General features: G+C 29.6%; 2 protein-coding genes across 2 annotated transcripts; both read right to left on the reverse strand.

Moving 5' to 3' along the window:
- Positions 1 to 42: 42 nt before the first annotated feature.
- LOC113376233 (inositol 1,4,5-trisphosphate receptor-like) lies at positions 43 to 9,224 on the reverse strand. Its single transcript, XM_026616143.1, has 24 exons — positions 9,189 to 9,224; positions 8,821 to 8,991; positions 8,674 to 8,744; positions 8,429 to 8,544; positions 8,081 to 8,167; positions 7,745 to 8,008; positions 7,154 to 7,384; positions 5,523 to 5,670; positions 4,842 to 5,068; positions 4,487 to 4,647; positions 4,188 to 4,353; positions 3,962 to 4,108; positions 3,483 to 3,784; positions 3,253 to 3,358; positions 3,005 to 3,177; positions 2,786 to 2,941; positions 2,565 to 2,715; positions 2,331 to 2,478; positions 1,795 to 1,982; positions 992 to 1,158; positions 738 to 903; positions 518 to 662; positions 303 to 457; positions 43 to 204 (listed from the first exon to the last, which is right to left on the reverse strand). Exons 2-24 carry the CDS (start codon positions 8,913 to 8,915, stop codon positions 43 to 45), a joined length of 3,732 nt encoding a protein of 1,243 aa, XP_026471928.1. The 5' UTR covers positions 8,916 to 8,991; positions 9,189 to 9,224.
- Positions 9,225 to 14,423: 5,199 nt separating this feature from the next.
- On the reverse strand, positions 14,424 to 16,469 carry LOC113378074 (sialin-like). The gene is made up of 4 exons (XM_026618586.1): positions 16,404 to 16,469; positions 16,178 to 16,333; positions 16,007 to 16,092; positions 14,424 to 14,972 (listed from the first exon to the last, which is right to left on the reverse strand). The coding sequence occupies exons 1-4, from the start codon at positions 16,459 to 16,461 to the stop codon at positions 14,679 to 14,681; spliced, it is 594 nt and encodes a 197-aa protein (XP_026474371.1). The 5' UTR covers positions 16,462 to 16,469; the 3' UTR covers positions 14,424 to 14,678.
- Positions 16,470 to 16,557: the final 88 nt, after the last annotated feature.

A 16,557-nucleotide genomic window follows, 5' to 3' on the forward strand; every position in this document is an offset into this window, starting at 1 on the left:
AGAAATTTTGCAGAAATTCATGTGCTAGTCTCATAAGTTCATTCATCCTAGTATCTTCTTTTCATCATATGGAATTTGAAGTAGATCCAATACAACGGTGTGAACACCTACATTACGAAGAAGAAGACGCTGTTCATGTTTACGTGGTTTCACAAAACCACCATTCTGAGTTTGAGTACAAAGTTTATTCATGCGAATAAGAATCTGAGAAAGAAAGTATTTACAAAATAAAGACATTATAAAACACCGCTTTAGTTTATTACATATATATAATGCAATATATTTTTTTTTTAATCTATTACCTGTTGTATCTTTTTATATTCCTCTGCTTGTTCAGGATGTAACGGAGGTCCCAGCTCCAAATCTATAGATGAACATTTCTTATCCGATTTTGTCAAAAACTTTGTTGGATGTGGTGAAACTGCATCATCATCTTCTTCTTTAGTTTGATTTTTTCCTGAGTCATACAAAAGAATATTAAATTAAATGATCCGACATTAATCTTTGAAACTATTACCTCCGACATTAGTACCATGTTCTTCGACGCATCTAGATTTATAAACCCATAATTCAGATTTTTCTACACTTTGACGCAACACGTCCAAATCGGATTTAATTTGTTTATAAGATTCTACGTCGCTGTCCGAAACCAACAATTGAACCTGTGGAGATAAACAAATTGCATTAATGTTTTGCACATAAAATCTTAAAATAAATCTGTGTGGACTATAATTTACTTGTCGAAAAGCTTGAAGAACTTCTTGTCGTTGACTGAAATGTCTAAAAAGTAGATGCAGAGCTCCAGAAACGACAGATGGATAATCGTGCATTGTTAAATGTAGAAGAACTCGAAGGAAAGTCTTTCCACCTCGCCCATCAAGATCCAATGCTGCGCTGTCCTCACTTAAACATTGACGTAATTAAATATTTTTTTATGAAATTTTAGATTCAAATAAAAAATTGAAGTATTTCATTAAAATTAAATATATACCTGCTTCCAAATATTCCCTCTGCTTGACTTCCAATAGTTTCAAGATCTATACTCTTTTGCCTAAATAATACTGCATCAACTGAAGATCGCTCAGTTTCATCAAATTCGCATTTGAAAATTGATAGCAAGCAACTAATACGATAATCCAATCGTACATCTAATATAAACTGTAAAATTGAAGAGAAACTAGTTGTAAATTGCCGATGTCCTAAGGCAAGTTGCATTAACTTCCCGATACGTATATTTAATCAACAGCTATTAAGGTGAAGTGTTCAAACGTTTTATTTCGAAAACAAAATTTTCGCTTTCACTAAAAATTAATCAATGCAATTTCCAACTGATGTCTTGCAAACATGCTTATAATATCTGTAAAACTTCCGGCGGATTCTTACCAAAAACTAATCAACGCGATTCCCAACCAATATCTTTCAAATAGTTTTTTAAACTTTTAAAATAAATTCAAAATTGTGGGCTAAAACGTGGACGAAAAATTTTATACTTTTCCGCTAATTATAAAGAAACGGCTGGGCCGATCGTCGCACAAAACTAACCAAAGTAAACTATAGTCCTTATCGAGTTTCATAGAATGACATTAAAATTTTTTGAAATCGGTCAAGGCGTTTTTGGGAATTCGTTGACAAAAAGTAAAAAATCAGCTCACATACACATACACACAAATATTTTCCAAATTCAGTCTCATTCGATTCAGAATGACATGTCATCATGACATAAATATGCTTTTTATGTAAATCATTTAAAATAATTTATTATAAAAATTCGTCCACTTATGAAAATATTTTTACCTGTAATATTTCAATAATTTTCAATTTAGTATCCATGACCAATGGATAATCCTTCATTAACTGTGAAGCTGATTTTCGTTGTTGAATTCCTGATATTGGCGACACAGATTCTCGACTTGCTGGTCCGAGTGCCAATGAAGTCATAACTGCTCCCATGTCGCCAATGCTTCTTAAAACACCACCCTCCGCTAAAATAAATTTTGTAAAATATTAGTAATAATTTACGATAAAAATATATAAAGTTATATACGTGAGTAAAAATATTATCGATTATACATTTACAAACAGATAATTTAGAAAAACTTTGATACAATACAATAGTAACTGCAGAATATATATGTTCTGCCGAAATAAGAACATATATTAAAGAAGAAGATATAACAGATAACAAAGAAATCAATCAATACATACAAGATTTAGATTATTATATGCCAATTACCTTCTACGTTTTCGCAAGCTAATAAAAAAATTTTGATATAAAAAAATTTGAATATTAATTTGTAATGTGTATAACTAATTCATATGCTGAAACTTACAATCCACTTCTCCCGAAGAAACAAGGCCGTCTGGTGCATCTGTTTCAGAAACACAATCTAAGATACTTAGCAAAGTTTTTGTAAGTCTAAGTAAGTCACTAAAGCTATAGAATCCAAAGTATATTAAGTCTCTTGCCAATTTCACAACCTAGATATAAAAAAACTAATTAGTAAATTAATTAATACTCAGCAGATATAGCAATTCTTTTATATAAAGTCTCATTATCAAGTTACCTCAAATGTTAATTTATTCTGATCTTTATCAACAAAAGACCACATTTTTGCTACAACATTACACAGATAATCCTCAACAAACATGATTGTTGTACTAAATCGTGCTTGAACAGCTTCTTTATTTTGATCTGAAGATTTATTATTATCATAACTGGAAATCAAAAAACTTTTAAATCCAAAACGTTTCACAGTTCTTTTTAATGTGTTATACAAACACTCACTCATGTATAGACATTTTTGTCGGAATTTCGGACCACAATCGAGCATATTTAACTGGAGTAACTTGTTCTTGAGGATCTCGATCTACATGAAGATGTAACATGAGTCGACAAAAGGAAGCACGCAGATCATATGGCACCATTTCATCAGACATACACCTTTGAAGTAAAAATAATATATAAAAAAATAATTATATGACATCTATACCAAAATTTAGTTACCTTAAAATTAGGTCAATGTCCAAATGTGATAAATTATTTAAAGCTAAATATTGCCTATTTAAGCACATATTTGAAAACAAATTAAGCTGATGTCGATAGTAATGAAGCATAGATTCATACTCCCGATTACCCTGTTTAGATCCGCATGATATTTCACACAATGGCATAGATTTCTAAAAATCACATTGAATAAAATTACAAATTGGAATAGATTTAAATACTTTATGATAATTTATGTTGGTACGGACTGCTCCATTATTCCAAGCTAAAACAATATCAGTATCTTCATTAATTGCTTCAGAACTAGTTTTGTTTCCACTTTTTTTAACAAAGGATTTGTCCTTTTTCACCAAGCTGTGATAAAACAATAAAATATTTAATAATTTCACAAAAATTTAATTACATAAAAATATAATTCAATTTTAAATTCTGATCACAATTACTGTAACTCCTCAAAAAAAAAAAATGTTTCAATAACCTTGTTTCAATCAATATGTCTGAATTCTTTGTGCTAAGTACACTTTTGCAGATCAATTCCTGCGTCACAGCAATAGCCTTTTTATTTGAAATGCACAGATCTGATAAATAATCTAAAAAACGAGATTCCCAATTGTGTTTGTTTTTTCGAACCAGCCCAACAAATGTTTCAATTTCTGCTGCTGTGATGTGCTTCTCCAATAATTTGCGATTGTTATGAAGAAGAGCAGTAATGGTATCTTCAGCTAATATATCATAACCAATTTGTTTTTGCATAAATGCAAAATGTTTAGCTATATGTTCCTGTAATAAAATAAAAAATGTTTATTTAAAAATTCGTGCAAGCTTATATGCAAAACTTATGATAAAAAATTGATTCTGCACAAATAAATAAAACAAATCTATTACCTTAAATATGAATTAGCAAGTTCAATAATATATTTGAAATAATTTTGGTCATATTTTTTTATTTATATATACCTGATTTTTTCTGTAATCCTGTTGACTCAAGCGTAATATTCTATAACACAGTCTAAAAATATATTTATAAGGTGCATGACGAGGATCATTAAGTTCCTCAATTTTCAAAAATGGTGCTGACCCGTCCGCCGAAGGTAAGAACGGTCCCTAAATTGAATTGAATTAGTAATGTAGTATAAAGTAGTAATTAGTTATTATATTATTAATTCAAGAATATGTTTTTTACCTGTAATATTCTAAATAGTTGTTTTAAAATATATTGTTCTCTAAGTAACTTTTGCCTATCACGATTAGGATTTGCTACACTTAATTCTAATGCTTCTGATTTATTTTGCTCATTTTCCATTCCCGCAATGAAGTAAACTATATCTTGTAATAGAGCAGTTACGGCTCTGAAATAAAGAACAATGTTGAAAATTTAAATATATATGCACTAATATTAATGTGCATGCACAAAAAAATTTATAATTAAATGTTAATTGATCATTTACTGCATCCATTATTAGAAAGATTTAAATATTTTACCTTCTTTCATTATGAGATATTGTTCCAGTTTCTAGTTTTACAGACATTGCTGACAAAACATTGCAAGCATCATTAGCAAAATCTAAATCACGTACTTCAACTGGAGAAACGGAGATCAAAGCAAATGCTTCTTTATCTTCTTTAACTATGGCACAACCAACCTTAAATAATTTAATTAAAGGATTCAATATAACCTTAAAATATTATTAACAAAATCTGATTTGCTCATTTATTTTGTATATAATAATGTAAATTCTTATTATTTGGATTCAATCAATTGCAATGACATAAAATTGCAGATAATGTAATTTAAGTTAAGTTATTAAAATTGTTACTGAAAAAATCAATATATTACTTTTGACATCACAGGCTTTTCATCATCCTTGTCGATGGGTATAGAAGTAGAATGAGCCCAGGTATTTGTACAAATGTGATGCAGCCGAACATAACTGGATTGAGGCACTAAAGAATCTGCTCTTGTCATAGTTGTTGGATCAAGTTCAAACAACGATGCAATATCAGTAGAGTGCGGCACAGATATCAGATGATATAATGTGTTAGCATCAACACTTGTTTCGACAGCTGATAGAAAAAAGTAAACATTGAATAATGAAATAAATCTAACATAAATTATATTTTGTTTGTTAGTTAGTTTTTGAATTGTTATTTTCATTTACAAACAGTTTGAAATATTAAAGAGCTATAATCAAAATACTAAAAGAAGATACATGCTAACGACAAGTCCTTCAATTTCAGAAAAAGATGCAAATTACGCAAGATTGAATGATGTGATGTCATTTATGTTCTTAAAGCTACCATAAAATAAATTTTAGTACAAATGCAAATTACTAGCTAGTAGTTTGAAATATAAAAGAGCTTTAAACAAAATACTAAAAGAAGATACATACTAATGACAAGTCCTTCAATTTCAGAAAAAGATGCAAATTACGCTAGGTTGAAATTGTGATGTCATTTAATTTAATTTCAAGATGTATGTATAAAATAATTACAAAATCATCTAAATTATTTAATTTACCTAAACTATCTTCGCTATTATTTTTCTGTTCTTCATTTGATACAGAATCGATTTCCGCAGCTAAATAATGACCAGTCGCAAGGTGTTTGAAACGGAATATAGAATTCCAATGTCCTGCACCTCCTCTGCAAGGATCATGCTGAACAACCTGTTATAAAATATTATAGATAAATAAAAAAAACATATTATTGATAAATTAAAATTATGTGTAATAAAAATACAACCATTTTGAAATATATTTGCAATATAATAAAAAAATAAAATCGAACGTCAACGTTAAAATTTGCATGTGTACCAACATCAGCGATATTAACGCACTTCACGTGAGTGTCATAATTCGCGGTTTTAACGGAAACCAATCGAAAATTGTTTTAGTCAGTGACATTGTTTGAAAGTGCGCACGTATTTTTGTGGTCAGTGGTTTTTATTATTAAATACCGTTTTATTTATAGTGGTGTTTTATTATCATAGGAATTTGAGGCTTTGTCAAAAAGAACACCAACACAAACTGTAAGTTTTTTTTAGAAATGAATTATTATTATTTACAAATTTCAAAGCTCAATGTCATAAATGTTACTTATTGCACTGAATCCTCAATTTTCTATTTGTCTTAATTATGTACTCAAGCAATAGACATCATTGTTATACCATTTTGCATACACTTATTATAATTAGTATAGTATTTTATAATTGAAAAAATAAGTTATAGTAAGTTGATATTAATATAGCTATATAGATAACAAAATTCCTAACAAGCTAAGAAATAAAAATTAAGACAAATACAAAAATGAGGCCCATGTTTTGATTATAGAGTGACATTGTTGAAATAGTGAGTAATCTTGCAATAATATTCACAGTATAATTTACACACAACAACAAAACCTTGTTAAGACGCATTCTCACAAACCAAAAATAAGTTATAAATGGTATTAATATTAAGCGATATAGGTACATCATTTCACATACACTTAGTACAGTATTCCATAATTGAAAAAATGACACATAGCTAGTTGATATTAATATAGCTATGTAGCTAACTCAGTAACAACTTAAAACTTGACATTTTACATACAAAAATTAGACCTATGCTTTGGTAATAGAGTGACATTGTTAAAATAGTGAGCAATCTTACAATAACATTCACAGTATAATTTACACATATACAACAAAACCTTGTTAAGACGCATTCTCAGGAACTAAAAATGAGTTCTAAGTTAGAAAGCATATTATGCGATATAGGTATGACATCAATGTTCTGGCATTTTGCATAGACTTCGTATTGTATTCCATAATTAAAAAAATGACATATAGCTAGTTGCTATTAATATAGCTATATAACTAAGTTCTTAACAAGCTGAGAAATGAACAGCTCGTAACTTAACAAATCAAATACAAAAATTAGACCTATGCTTTGATAATAGAGTGATATTGTTAATAAAACCCTGTTAAGTCACTTTCCCAGGAACCAATAACGAGTGTTAAGTTAAAAAGCATAATATGCAGTATGGAGACAACATGTTTCTAAGTGCAGTAACTCATGTAAAGTGGCGTATTATGCCAGAAATCTTATTAAGCATATTCTTCTTAACGAGGTCTTAAGTATTATAAATTATTTCTATGGCATATTATACCTCAATTTCCCACAAAGCTTTACTACTAGTTGCAGCAGTTGCACTAGTTCTTCCAGTTGTTCGCAGAAACACATGCTGGAACTTCTTATACTCATCCATTGTCAAAAATTTCTCTTGTTCAGCATGAAATAATCTGACAACATCTCCACCTTTGAGAATTTCATCTTGGTTTTCTTTATGTTCCATAAATAAAGTCACTTTCCATGATGTTGAGGAATTTACCACATTCACCTTTTGAAATCAATTTGATTATAATTCTATTTACTTAATTACATAGATTACATAACTAATAAATATTGTTGTTGAGATTCTTGTCCACTTCTTCTTATTATAATGATTGTCAAAACTATATCATTATTTCTTTGTGACTTATAAAACAAATTCAAGTTTTATATACAAAGAGTCACCTTATATTATATAAATGCACATCTCCTAACCATTATATGCAAGCATTTATATGTGCATTCATGTTATATAAAATGTATTTCAAGCTCTCAAATTTAAACATTAACAGCAATGCAGTAATGAAATCAATAATTTCAATATAAACCATACTTCGAGTAATTGGTTTAAAGCTAATCATTCATTTACCTCTTTGCATCCCAAATTATCTGGTAGTTCATAATTTGCTGCCACATGCAAAACTTGTTGACCAGCATTGACTGGATTTAAAATCACTTTATCACCGACAACAACATTATCACCAGTAGCTCTTAGTTTATAAAATGGTAAAATGTAAAACCAAGAACCTTCATTGCCATTAGCATCAAGATATACTCTCATTGCATTTTTTTCTAACAACGCTGGTAATCTTTTGTTGACCGTAAGAAATTTGTTAGATTTGAGATGAAGTAACTAAAAGTAAGGTTTTATCAGCTATGTCAAATTAGAATATTTGTATTACGATTTTATATAATTATGTCATACTTGCACAACACTGCCATATTGCACTACGGATCCAAGAAGCTTTTTGTTTTCTGTGTCATTTTGCTTTTTTTCTATCTCAGCTGCATGCTATTTATTTAATGATTAAGATCAATAAATGTTGATTAAGTGATAAATTCAATAAAAATCATAAATATAACAACTGTCTAGATTCTTTCAGATATATAAAACTATTAATATATAAATTAGGCTTTGAGTTTCATGATTTTGTTTAATAAAGTAAAGTAAAGGCTTATTATTCGAAGCAACTAACATATTTTGAAAAATTTATATGGTCCCATCATAAGATTATATTAATAAATTTCATTGAAAATATTCCGATAAACTCACATGTAATCTTTTCAATAAATTTGCATCAGTGTTTGCACTTGCACTTTGTTTAGCAGCTTTCCAAAATTGTTTTTGAGCAGAATATCGATTCATAGGACATATTTTAAACAAACAATCTAAAAAGTATCAGAAGCACATGAATCAAGATATATATATATATATATATATATATATATATATATATTTATATATATATATATATATATATATATATATATATATAAACATATATAAATCTTATGAACCTCTAAATTTTTTGGGAGGGTTTCCAAGATCTCCTGCTTCAGGACAGACAACAGTTCTATCATCGACCAATCTATCAGAAAATCAAATCCATTAAATCAAATGTATTTATTTATAAATTCATATTATATACACTGAAATATACAAACCCGAGAGTGCTCAAAAATCCACAAACATTGCCTTCTGCATACAGAGACACGATGTCCCCTAGATGCAGAAAGCTTGTTGTCGCAATATCACCCATTTTTAATGTTTTAAATTTATATTCCAAATAATAATGGTTCAAACATGCACTTGGGTATATATGATCTCTTCATTATCTTAAATTAGAAAATTAGACAGATATAATAAATTAACTACTTTGTCATTACATTTTTTGTAATATGTTTATTGACATAGTATATCACATAAAATAATAAAGTTAAGGATTATAGCTGATAAAATAAATAAATGAGCTATAAATAATATAAAAAAAAATGCTTGTATTATTTAAATAACTAAATAAGTGTGTATTAACTTGTTGCACCAAAATTTAAACATCATGAAGATTTATTGGCTTAACCTAATAAACAATATGTCACATACGAAATTTTGATTTCGTTGTTTCATTTGGGAATTAAACCAATTCATACCAAAAATTCCAAAATAAAGTATTTTTATTTTGCATATATAATAGCACAATTATAGGCATTTAGAAATTGATTTGTCAAACGTCAAACCTAAATAATGCCCAAATGTCAAAGAAGTCATTGGACACAAAGACCTGGAAGAGTGTGTCAAGATTCAAATAGATAAATCTTGTTTAACATTCAAATTGGTCCTAATTCTTTTGTGCACTATGCACTTCAACAAAATATTAAAGAAACTAGCTGTAAGTGGAATTCTGTCTTAAGGCAATTAAGGCATCGTGCCTTAAGGCAAATTGCTGGAACTTCCCGTACCAAAAATTATTATTTTTTTAAAAACGATTAACATTTTTGAAAAAAATTTACTTCGAAAAAATAAGTTTTTTGACAAACAATTAGACAAAAAATTACTTTTTTTTGAAAAAAAAAATTTTTAATAATTTTTTTTTTTTTTTTTTTTGAGAAAAAAATGTTTTCTTTATTTTGACATATTTTGAAAGATCTAAATTTTTTTTTAAAGCAATCGTACTGCTTTAACTGCATAAAGACGAAATATCAAACCGCGTAAGCGCCGCGTCGACGTCTAACGCGTAAACATTGGTACGGAACCCATAGGAATGTAAACCAAAATTATACTTATTGTTAAAATCTCTATAAAATATCTGATAATTTGATGTGCATATGTCTAATGATCATTTTTGACCGATAAATGGCATTTTTTTTTACTTTTTTCATTAGATCTCCGAAACCGCTAGACCTACCTTCATGAAAATTTGATCGGTTCTTCACCTTGTCAATACAAGTAAAATGTTTTTTGAATTTTTAAAATCGGACGCTCCGTTCTCTTAAAAACTGAGTTATTGTTTTCGGTACTTTTTGCCCCGTATCTTCGGAACGGCTAGACCTGACTTCGCCAGGAAACTAATCAGCACGTCTCCTTATCAATACGAATCGAATGTTTTTTGAATTATTCAAATCGGTTGATTGGTGTTCCCGAAATCGTCGACGAAAATTTGTATCCGCACATACATACACACACGCACACACACACACACACACACACATACATCCATTTTTTCTAAGGTATGCCAAAATATTCAGAAACCTTTGAAACGTCGAGAAATGAAAAAATTTTCATTTTCGATTTTTTTTGCGATTACTATAACTTGCCCTACGGGAAGTTAACAAGTGATGCATGGCATCGTGCCTTAAGGCAAATTGCTGGAACTTTCTGTACCGAAAACTGAATTATTTAAAAAACTTTGCAAAATTTTGAAAAAATTAGATTTTTGAGAAATTTTGAAATTTTTGAAAAAAATTCGCTTTTTTGAAAAATTTGATTTTGTTTATATTTTGATTTTTTTGTATTTTGATTTATTATGAAAATTTTGAACACTTTTTTAAGCAATCGCGCTGCAAGCTGATTTGAAGTCGAAATATCAAAGCGCGTGAGCGTCGCGTAGTCGTCTAACGTGTAAACATTGGTACGGAACCCATATAAATGTACACAAAATTTGTACTTATTATTATAATCTGTATGAAATATCTGATAATATGATGTACATATGTCTAATGTTCAGGTTTGACCGCCAAATGGCATTACTTTTCACTTTTTTAATTGGATCTCCGGAGACACTGGACCTGCTTTTACAAAAATTTCACCAGTTGTTCATTTCGTCAATACAAGAAAAATGAATTATTAAAATCGGGCGCACCGTTATCTCAAAAACTGAAATACCATTTTTGGCACTTTTTTCCCTAAAAACTAATCAGCACGTTTCCTTATCAATAGGAATCGAATGTTTTTTGAATGATTCAAATCGGTTGATCCGTGTTCGCGCAATCGTCGACGAAAATTTGTATCCGCACACACACACACGCACACACATACATACATACATATATATATATATATATACTCGTACACACATATACATCAATTTTTTCTAAGGTACTCCAAAATTTTCAGAAACTTCTGAAAGTAGAGTTATATAAAAATATTCATTTTCGATTTTTTATATTTATATATTGAACATTTCGTAAAACGTGTGATTTTAAATTAATATAAATAATATTTATTTTTAATAAAAGTGATAAAATTTTTGATAATAAGTCTAAGTTTGTAAATCAAGGAGACCAATAAAAAATTAAAATAAAGATAAAAATGTTGGTTCCTGTTTACCTTTATATCAAAACAAATAATTTCTAGCTCGAGTAGAAACAAATATCAGAGCCAAATAATTTTTAAAATTTTTATATGTTTTAGTTATACTACAAAGCTGAATTCCATGCTTTATTATGCTTATTTCATATTGCAAACCTACCTTCTATATTTTCTATATTTTTCCTGTAAATTCCTTCAAACTTTAACCATTATTTAACTCCAACTTTAATTTAATGCACAAATTCATATTCAATTATGTGATAATAAATGTGTAGTAGCGTTTAGAATATATTCTAGTGCCGATTGATATTTTCCAATTGATCTATTTTGGGTCGACTCACTTATTGAAACTATTAGACTCACACCAATGATATGGAACTTACTGTTTAAGTCTTTGCAAAAGAATATTTTGCAAATTTTATTCTAAAAATACGTTTTCAGTAATTGTAACAAAAGTAAAAATCAGTGCTCTATTATAGAATATTGCAATTTAGATATGTGCATGTAATTTTGAGTCAATAAATGACAATATAGAGCTTATAAATTGTATCGTATCAATTAAATGTAAATCAGTTTTAAATTAATTTCAATAGGATCGATATGTTGATAACGTATGTGTATATGAATATAAGTATGATATAAAAAGAATGTAATAAGTAAAGACAGGGCCGCATTAAAGGGGTATTTATGATAAAAATCACATGCTGAAGAAAAATTGCCACTAAGACAAATCTCAGTTTATCAAGAATTTTATGCACATTTATTCTTTCAATAATTTTTGAGGGTTTCGTATAAATAAAATAAACTATTAGTGGTATGGCATTGTGCCTTAAGGCAAATTGCTAGAACTTCCCGTACCTTAATGGAATATTCGAGAAATATAAAATGTTATAAAAAGTAAATAAACAAAACTTAATCAATCGGATTTAAATTGAAGATCATTGTCATTATATGTCTAACTATTGTATAAACTGAATTGCAAAGTAAAAAATTATGTATTTGAAGTATATAAGTGGTGTTCAGAACTTCAGTTAGAATTAGAATTAAAATCCGAATCATTTTTCGATGTTTATTATTTCGTTTTTTGAAAATTTAAAAAAATGGAATAAAAAAAATATTTCCTTAAAAGCAATCGTTTAGTCAACACAAGCTTTTAAGTAATTTAAATCGGATGCTTAGTTCTCTCAAATACTGCCATTATGTGCACATTTATTTCTATATCGGCTGGACCTGCCTTTGTCAAAATCTAATCACCACTTTTTCTCATCACTACGAATCGATTGTTTTTTGGATCATTCAAATCCGTTGATCTGTTCTCTTAAAAACTGATATTTTTAGCACTTTTTGCCCCATATCTCTAAAACCGCTGGGCCTGTCTTTGTCAACAACTAATCAGCACGTCTCCTCATCAATAGAAATCGAATGTTTTTTGAACCAATCAAATCGGATGATTCGTACGACCGAAATCGTCGACAAAAAATTGTCTCCACACACACATTTATTTTTTCTGAGGTTTGCCAAGATGTTCAGCAACCTCTGAAACGTAAAGATATGCAAAAAATTTCATTTTCGATTTTTGGCCCATTACTTTAACTTACCCCATGGGAAGTTTTAATAAATATTTACATACAATCAGTGATTATTGTTTACATTAATAGTTCTGTTAATGAAGTATCGATCTTCTCTAATTCGTTCGAAGAAAGTAATAATTTCATATTTTTTGTGGAATTTTCCACCATTGTTTGATAACGTTATCTTTTATGATTCTCTATGAATAAACTTGAAGACATTGTTTGCAGAAAGTTGATTATACAATTTGCGTCACAAATAATAGTTTGACTAAATTTGTCGTTATTAAATTCATAGATAAAGTCTCAAATTAAAACTACCCTTTTGGTAAATGATTGTATTTTTAACTTCCCGTAGGGTAAGTTATTGTAATGGGCCGAAAATCGGAATTGAAAATTTTTACATTTCTCGACGTTTTGAAGGTTTCTGAACGTTTTGGCATACCTCAGAAAAAATGGATGTGTGTGTGTGTGTGTGTGTGTGTGTGTGTATGTGTGTGTGTGTGTGTATGTGTGTGTGTGTATGTGTGTGTGTGTATGTATGTATGGATACAAATTTCCAGTCACGTTTTAGGGCGCACGGATCAACCGATTTGAATGGTTCAAAAACATTCGATTCCTATTGATAGGGAAAAGAGCTGATTAGTTTTTGGCAAAGGCAGGTCCAGCCATTTCGGAGATACGGAGCAAAGAGTGCAGAAAATAGAAATCGAATTTTTGAGAGAACGGAGTATTCGATTTGAATCATCTAAAAAACATTCAATTAGTAATGATTGGGAGAAGAGTTTATTAGTTTTTGGCAAAGGCAGGCCCAGCCATTTCGAAGATACGGAGCTAAATATGTAAAAAATGACAGGTTTTGAGAGAACTGAGCATCCGATTTAAATGATTCAAAGAACTTTCTGCTTGTCTTAACAAAATAATTGATTTTGGAAAAAAAAATTTGTCCCAACTTTTTTTTTTTTTTTTTTTTTAGTTTTTTTTGTATATCGAAAATACTTCAGATTTTATTTTTAATTCTGACTATTAGTTCTAATATACTTTATAAATAATTTCAACTCTGCAATTCAGTTTATATAATTCTTATAAATATTAGACAATGTTACAATATTTATAATAATCTATTTGAAAACATTCAGTATTCCTCGAACATTTCGTTACGGTACGGGAAGTTCCAGCAATTTGCCTTAAGGCACGATGCCATAACTGCCTCAAGACAGAATTCCACTTACAGCTAGTTTATTATTTGATTAGATAAGTTATTTATTTTCTGTTGAAGTACGAAGAAGAGGACGTAAATTTTCCAGTGAATGTAAAAATTATCACATTTTGAGACAAACAAATTAAAATAACATATTTTTTTATAAATATATTTTGATAATGCGTACGCAATTTATGACAATATTATACAATGGACACATCCGAAAGTATAATGAATGTATTAAAATATAAATTAAAGTGCGTTTTTACTATTTTTATTTTTTATGTAAAAATATTTAATAAATTATTAAGTATTTTTATAAAGATTATTGTATGTTTGGATTTATGAGCAATAAGTTCTAATATAGTTCTTAACCATACAGTCACTACATAGCCTAAATCGTCCTTTTGACAAAATAATACTTTCACAAACACTTTTCACAAAATTCTTACGAGTCAGTTTTATTCGAAGTGTCGCTGTTCTTACGAATAATATCTACATTGTTCGCCTTTTTTTCTTGGCGCCTAGTATAAGCCAGATCACTTGTTGGAATTGAATTTTTAGTGATAACAATACGAGGTTTTTCTGTCATTGGTACAATTTCTTCGGGATCTTGAACGATTTTATCTGGACTGTTCCAGGATTGTAGATTAGAGTCCGCAAACACCAAATATAAAAGACCACAAACGACCAACATTGCTGTCGCTAGGAGGAAAACTTTCTGCCATTGCTCTATCGTTTGCTAGAGATAGAAGATACACATTTTAATGTTTAAAATTCACAATACAGTTTTGAAGTAGGGGAAAGTCCCCAAGTGGCGGACACCTAAGGTTATTTATAAATAAATCAAAAAATATTTTACGAAATGTTTATTAAATTATGATTTATGTTAGATAACAAAGTTAGAAATCAAACCAAATTAACAAAACCGCAATCTTTGCTAAAAGTAATTAATACTATCAATCAAACTTTGGTATCAAAAAATATGATTTTAAACAGTGGCACCTATTACCGGACATTTCAAAATAACCTGCATTGATCACATATGCAGCCATCTCCACGCTCTGGAATGTCTACATATGTGACTTCGACAAATATTCTTAGATATTGCAAAAAAAAATCACTATTTATCCACCCTTTTGGCTGGGCCACACCGATTCTCTCAGCTGGTGCATTTATAAGTTTTTCATTCTTTGACTAGGAAATACGAAAAATGTGGGTATGTAGTGACCGTTAGCACTCATACAGAATAAAATGAAATAATTGGAATAAATTACGTATATTCTCACAAGAAATATCAATATGTTTACTGTCCGGCACTAAGGGACGGCTTAGTATCCGTTGCTAAGGGACAGACATTTTCGTTCATTTGGTGGCACCTACTAAAATTGATTAAAGATCTAATAATATTCTACCATTTTATGGATAATAATCAAGTACAAACTTTTATCTTTGCATACCACTCAAATGCAAATGCATAAATATGCTAGAATTACTTCTATTGATATTTAGGTGACGCCGTGATTTTGCGCCTAAAACAGGAAAGGGAAGCTCTCGCCGTGGCCGTGTGCGTGACAGGCGAGGCTTGGTGCGTGATTCTGTACCTGTGTGCCCTCAGTGCCCCTTTCACTTATATTTTGGAATGAAAAGATTTATACTCGCTTAAATAATACGTGTTAAATAGAGTGTCCGGTCTTTGGTGCCGTCCGGCGTTACGTGACTTCCCCCTAATAATTATATACAAATAGTATTTTTAATATAACAATTATTACTTACGTTTTCAAATGTTAGTATACCAACGATAGCAGGCGAAATAAAACCAGGCATTACAGAAATCATACCACTCAATCCCAGCGTAATACCTGTAGTTAAAATTGCATTTAAATAATAAATGTAGACAATTTCTCTAATATTATGCAATTGGTGTAATTATAGTTAAGTAATTACTGGCATAATTGGGACTCAAATCCACAAAGCTGGCTAATGGCCCAGTTGAAACGGCTCCATTAACTGCAGTCGCCAGAGTCATGAACACAATAGCCGCGATGTGATCATTACCAGAGAATGCTAAACCTGCCATGAAAATGCCTTGTCCTATGCAACCTTGTAAAAAAAAACAAATGTAATGAGTGTATTCCTTAATTGAAAAATAAATTCCGCGATTTATGCTTACAAACAGCAGTTGCCATTTTTCGTACGTTTGTCCTGGACATTTTATCGGTCCTTAACATATAATCACCGAATAACGAAAGAAATATGCGAAAACCATTCTCATAATGTGCGGCATACCAGATAACATTCCAGTCTGAAATAAATTTTAATGTTTA

This window comes from Ctenocephalides felis, unplaced genomic scaffold, assembly GCF_003426905.1.
Source record: "Ctenocephalides felis isolate EL2017-DRISC unplaced genomic scaffold, ASM342690v1 CF-g0.4_SCAFFOLD_01886, whole genome shotgun sequence".
Taxonomy (NCBI): domain Eukaryota; kingdom Metazoa; phylum Arthropoda; class Insecta; order Siphonaptera; family Pulicidae; genus Ctenocephalides; species Ctenocephalides felis.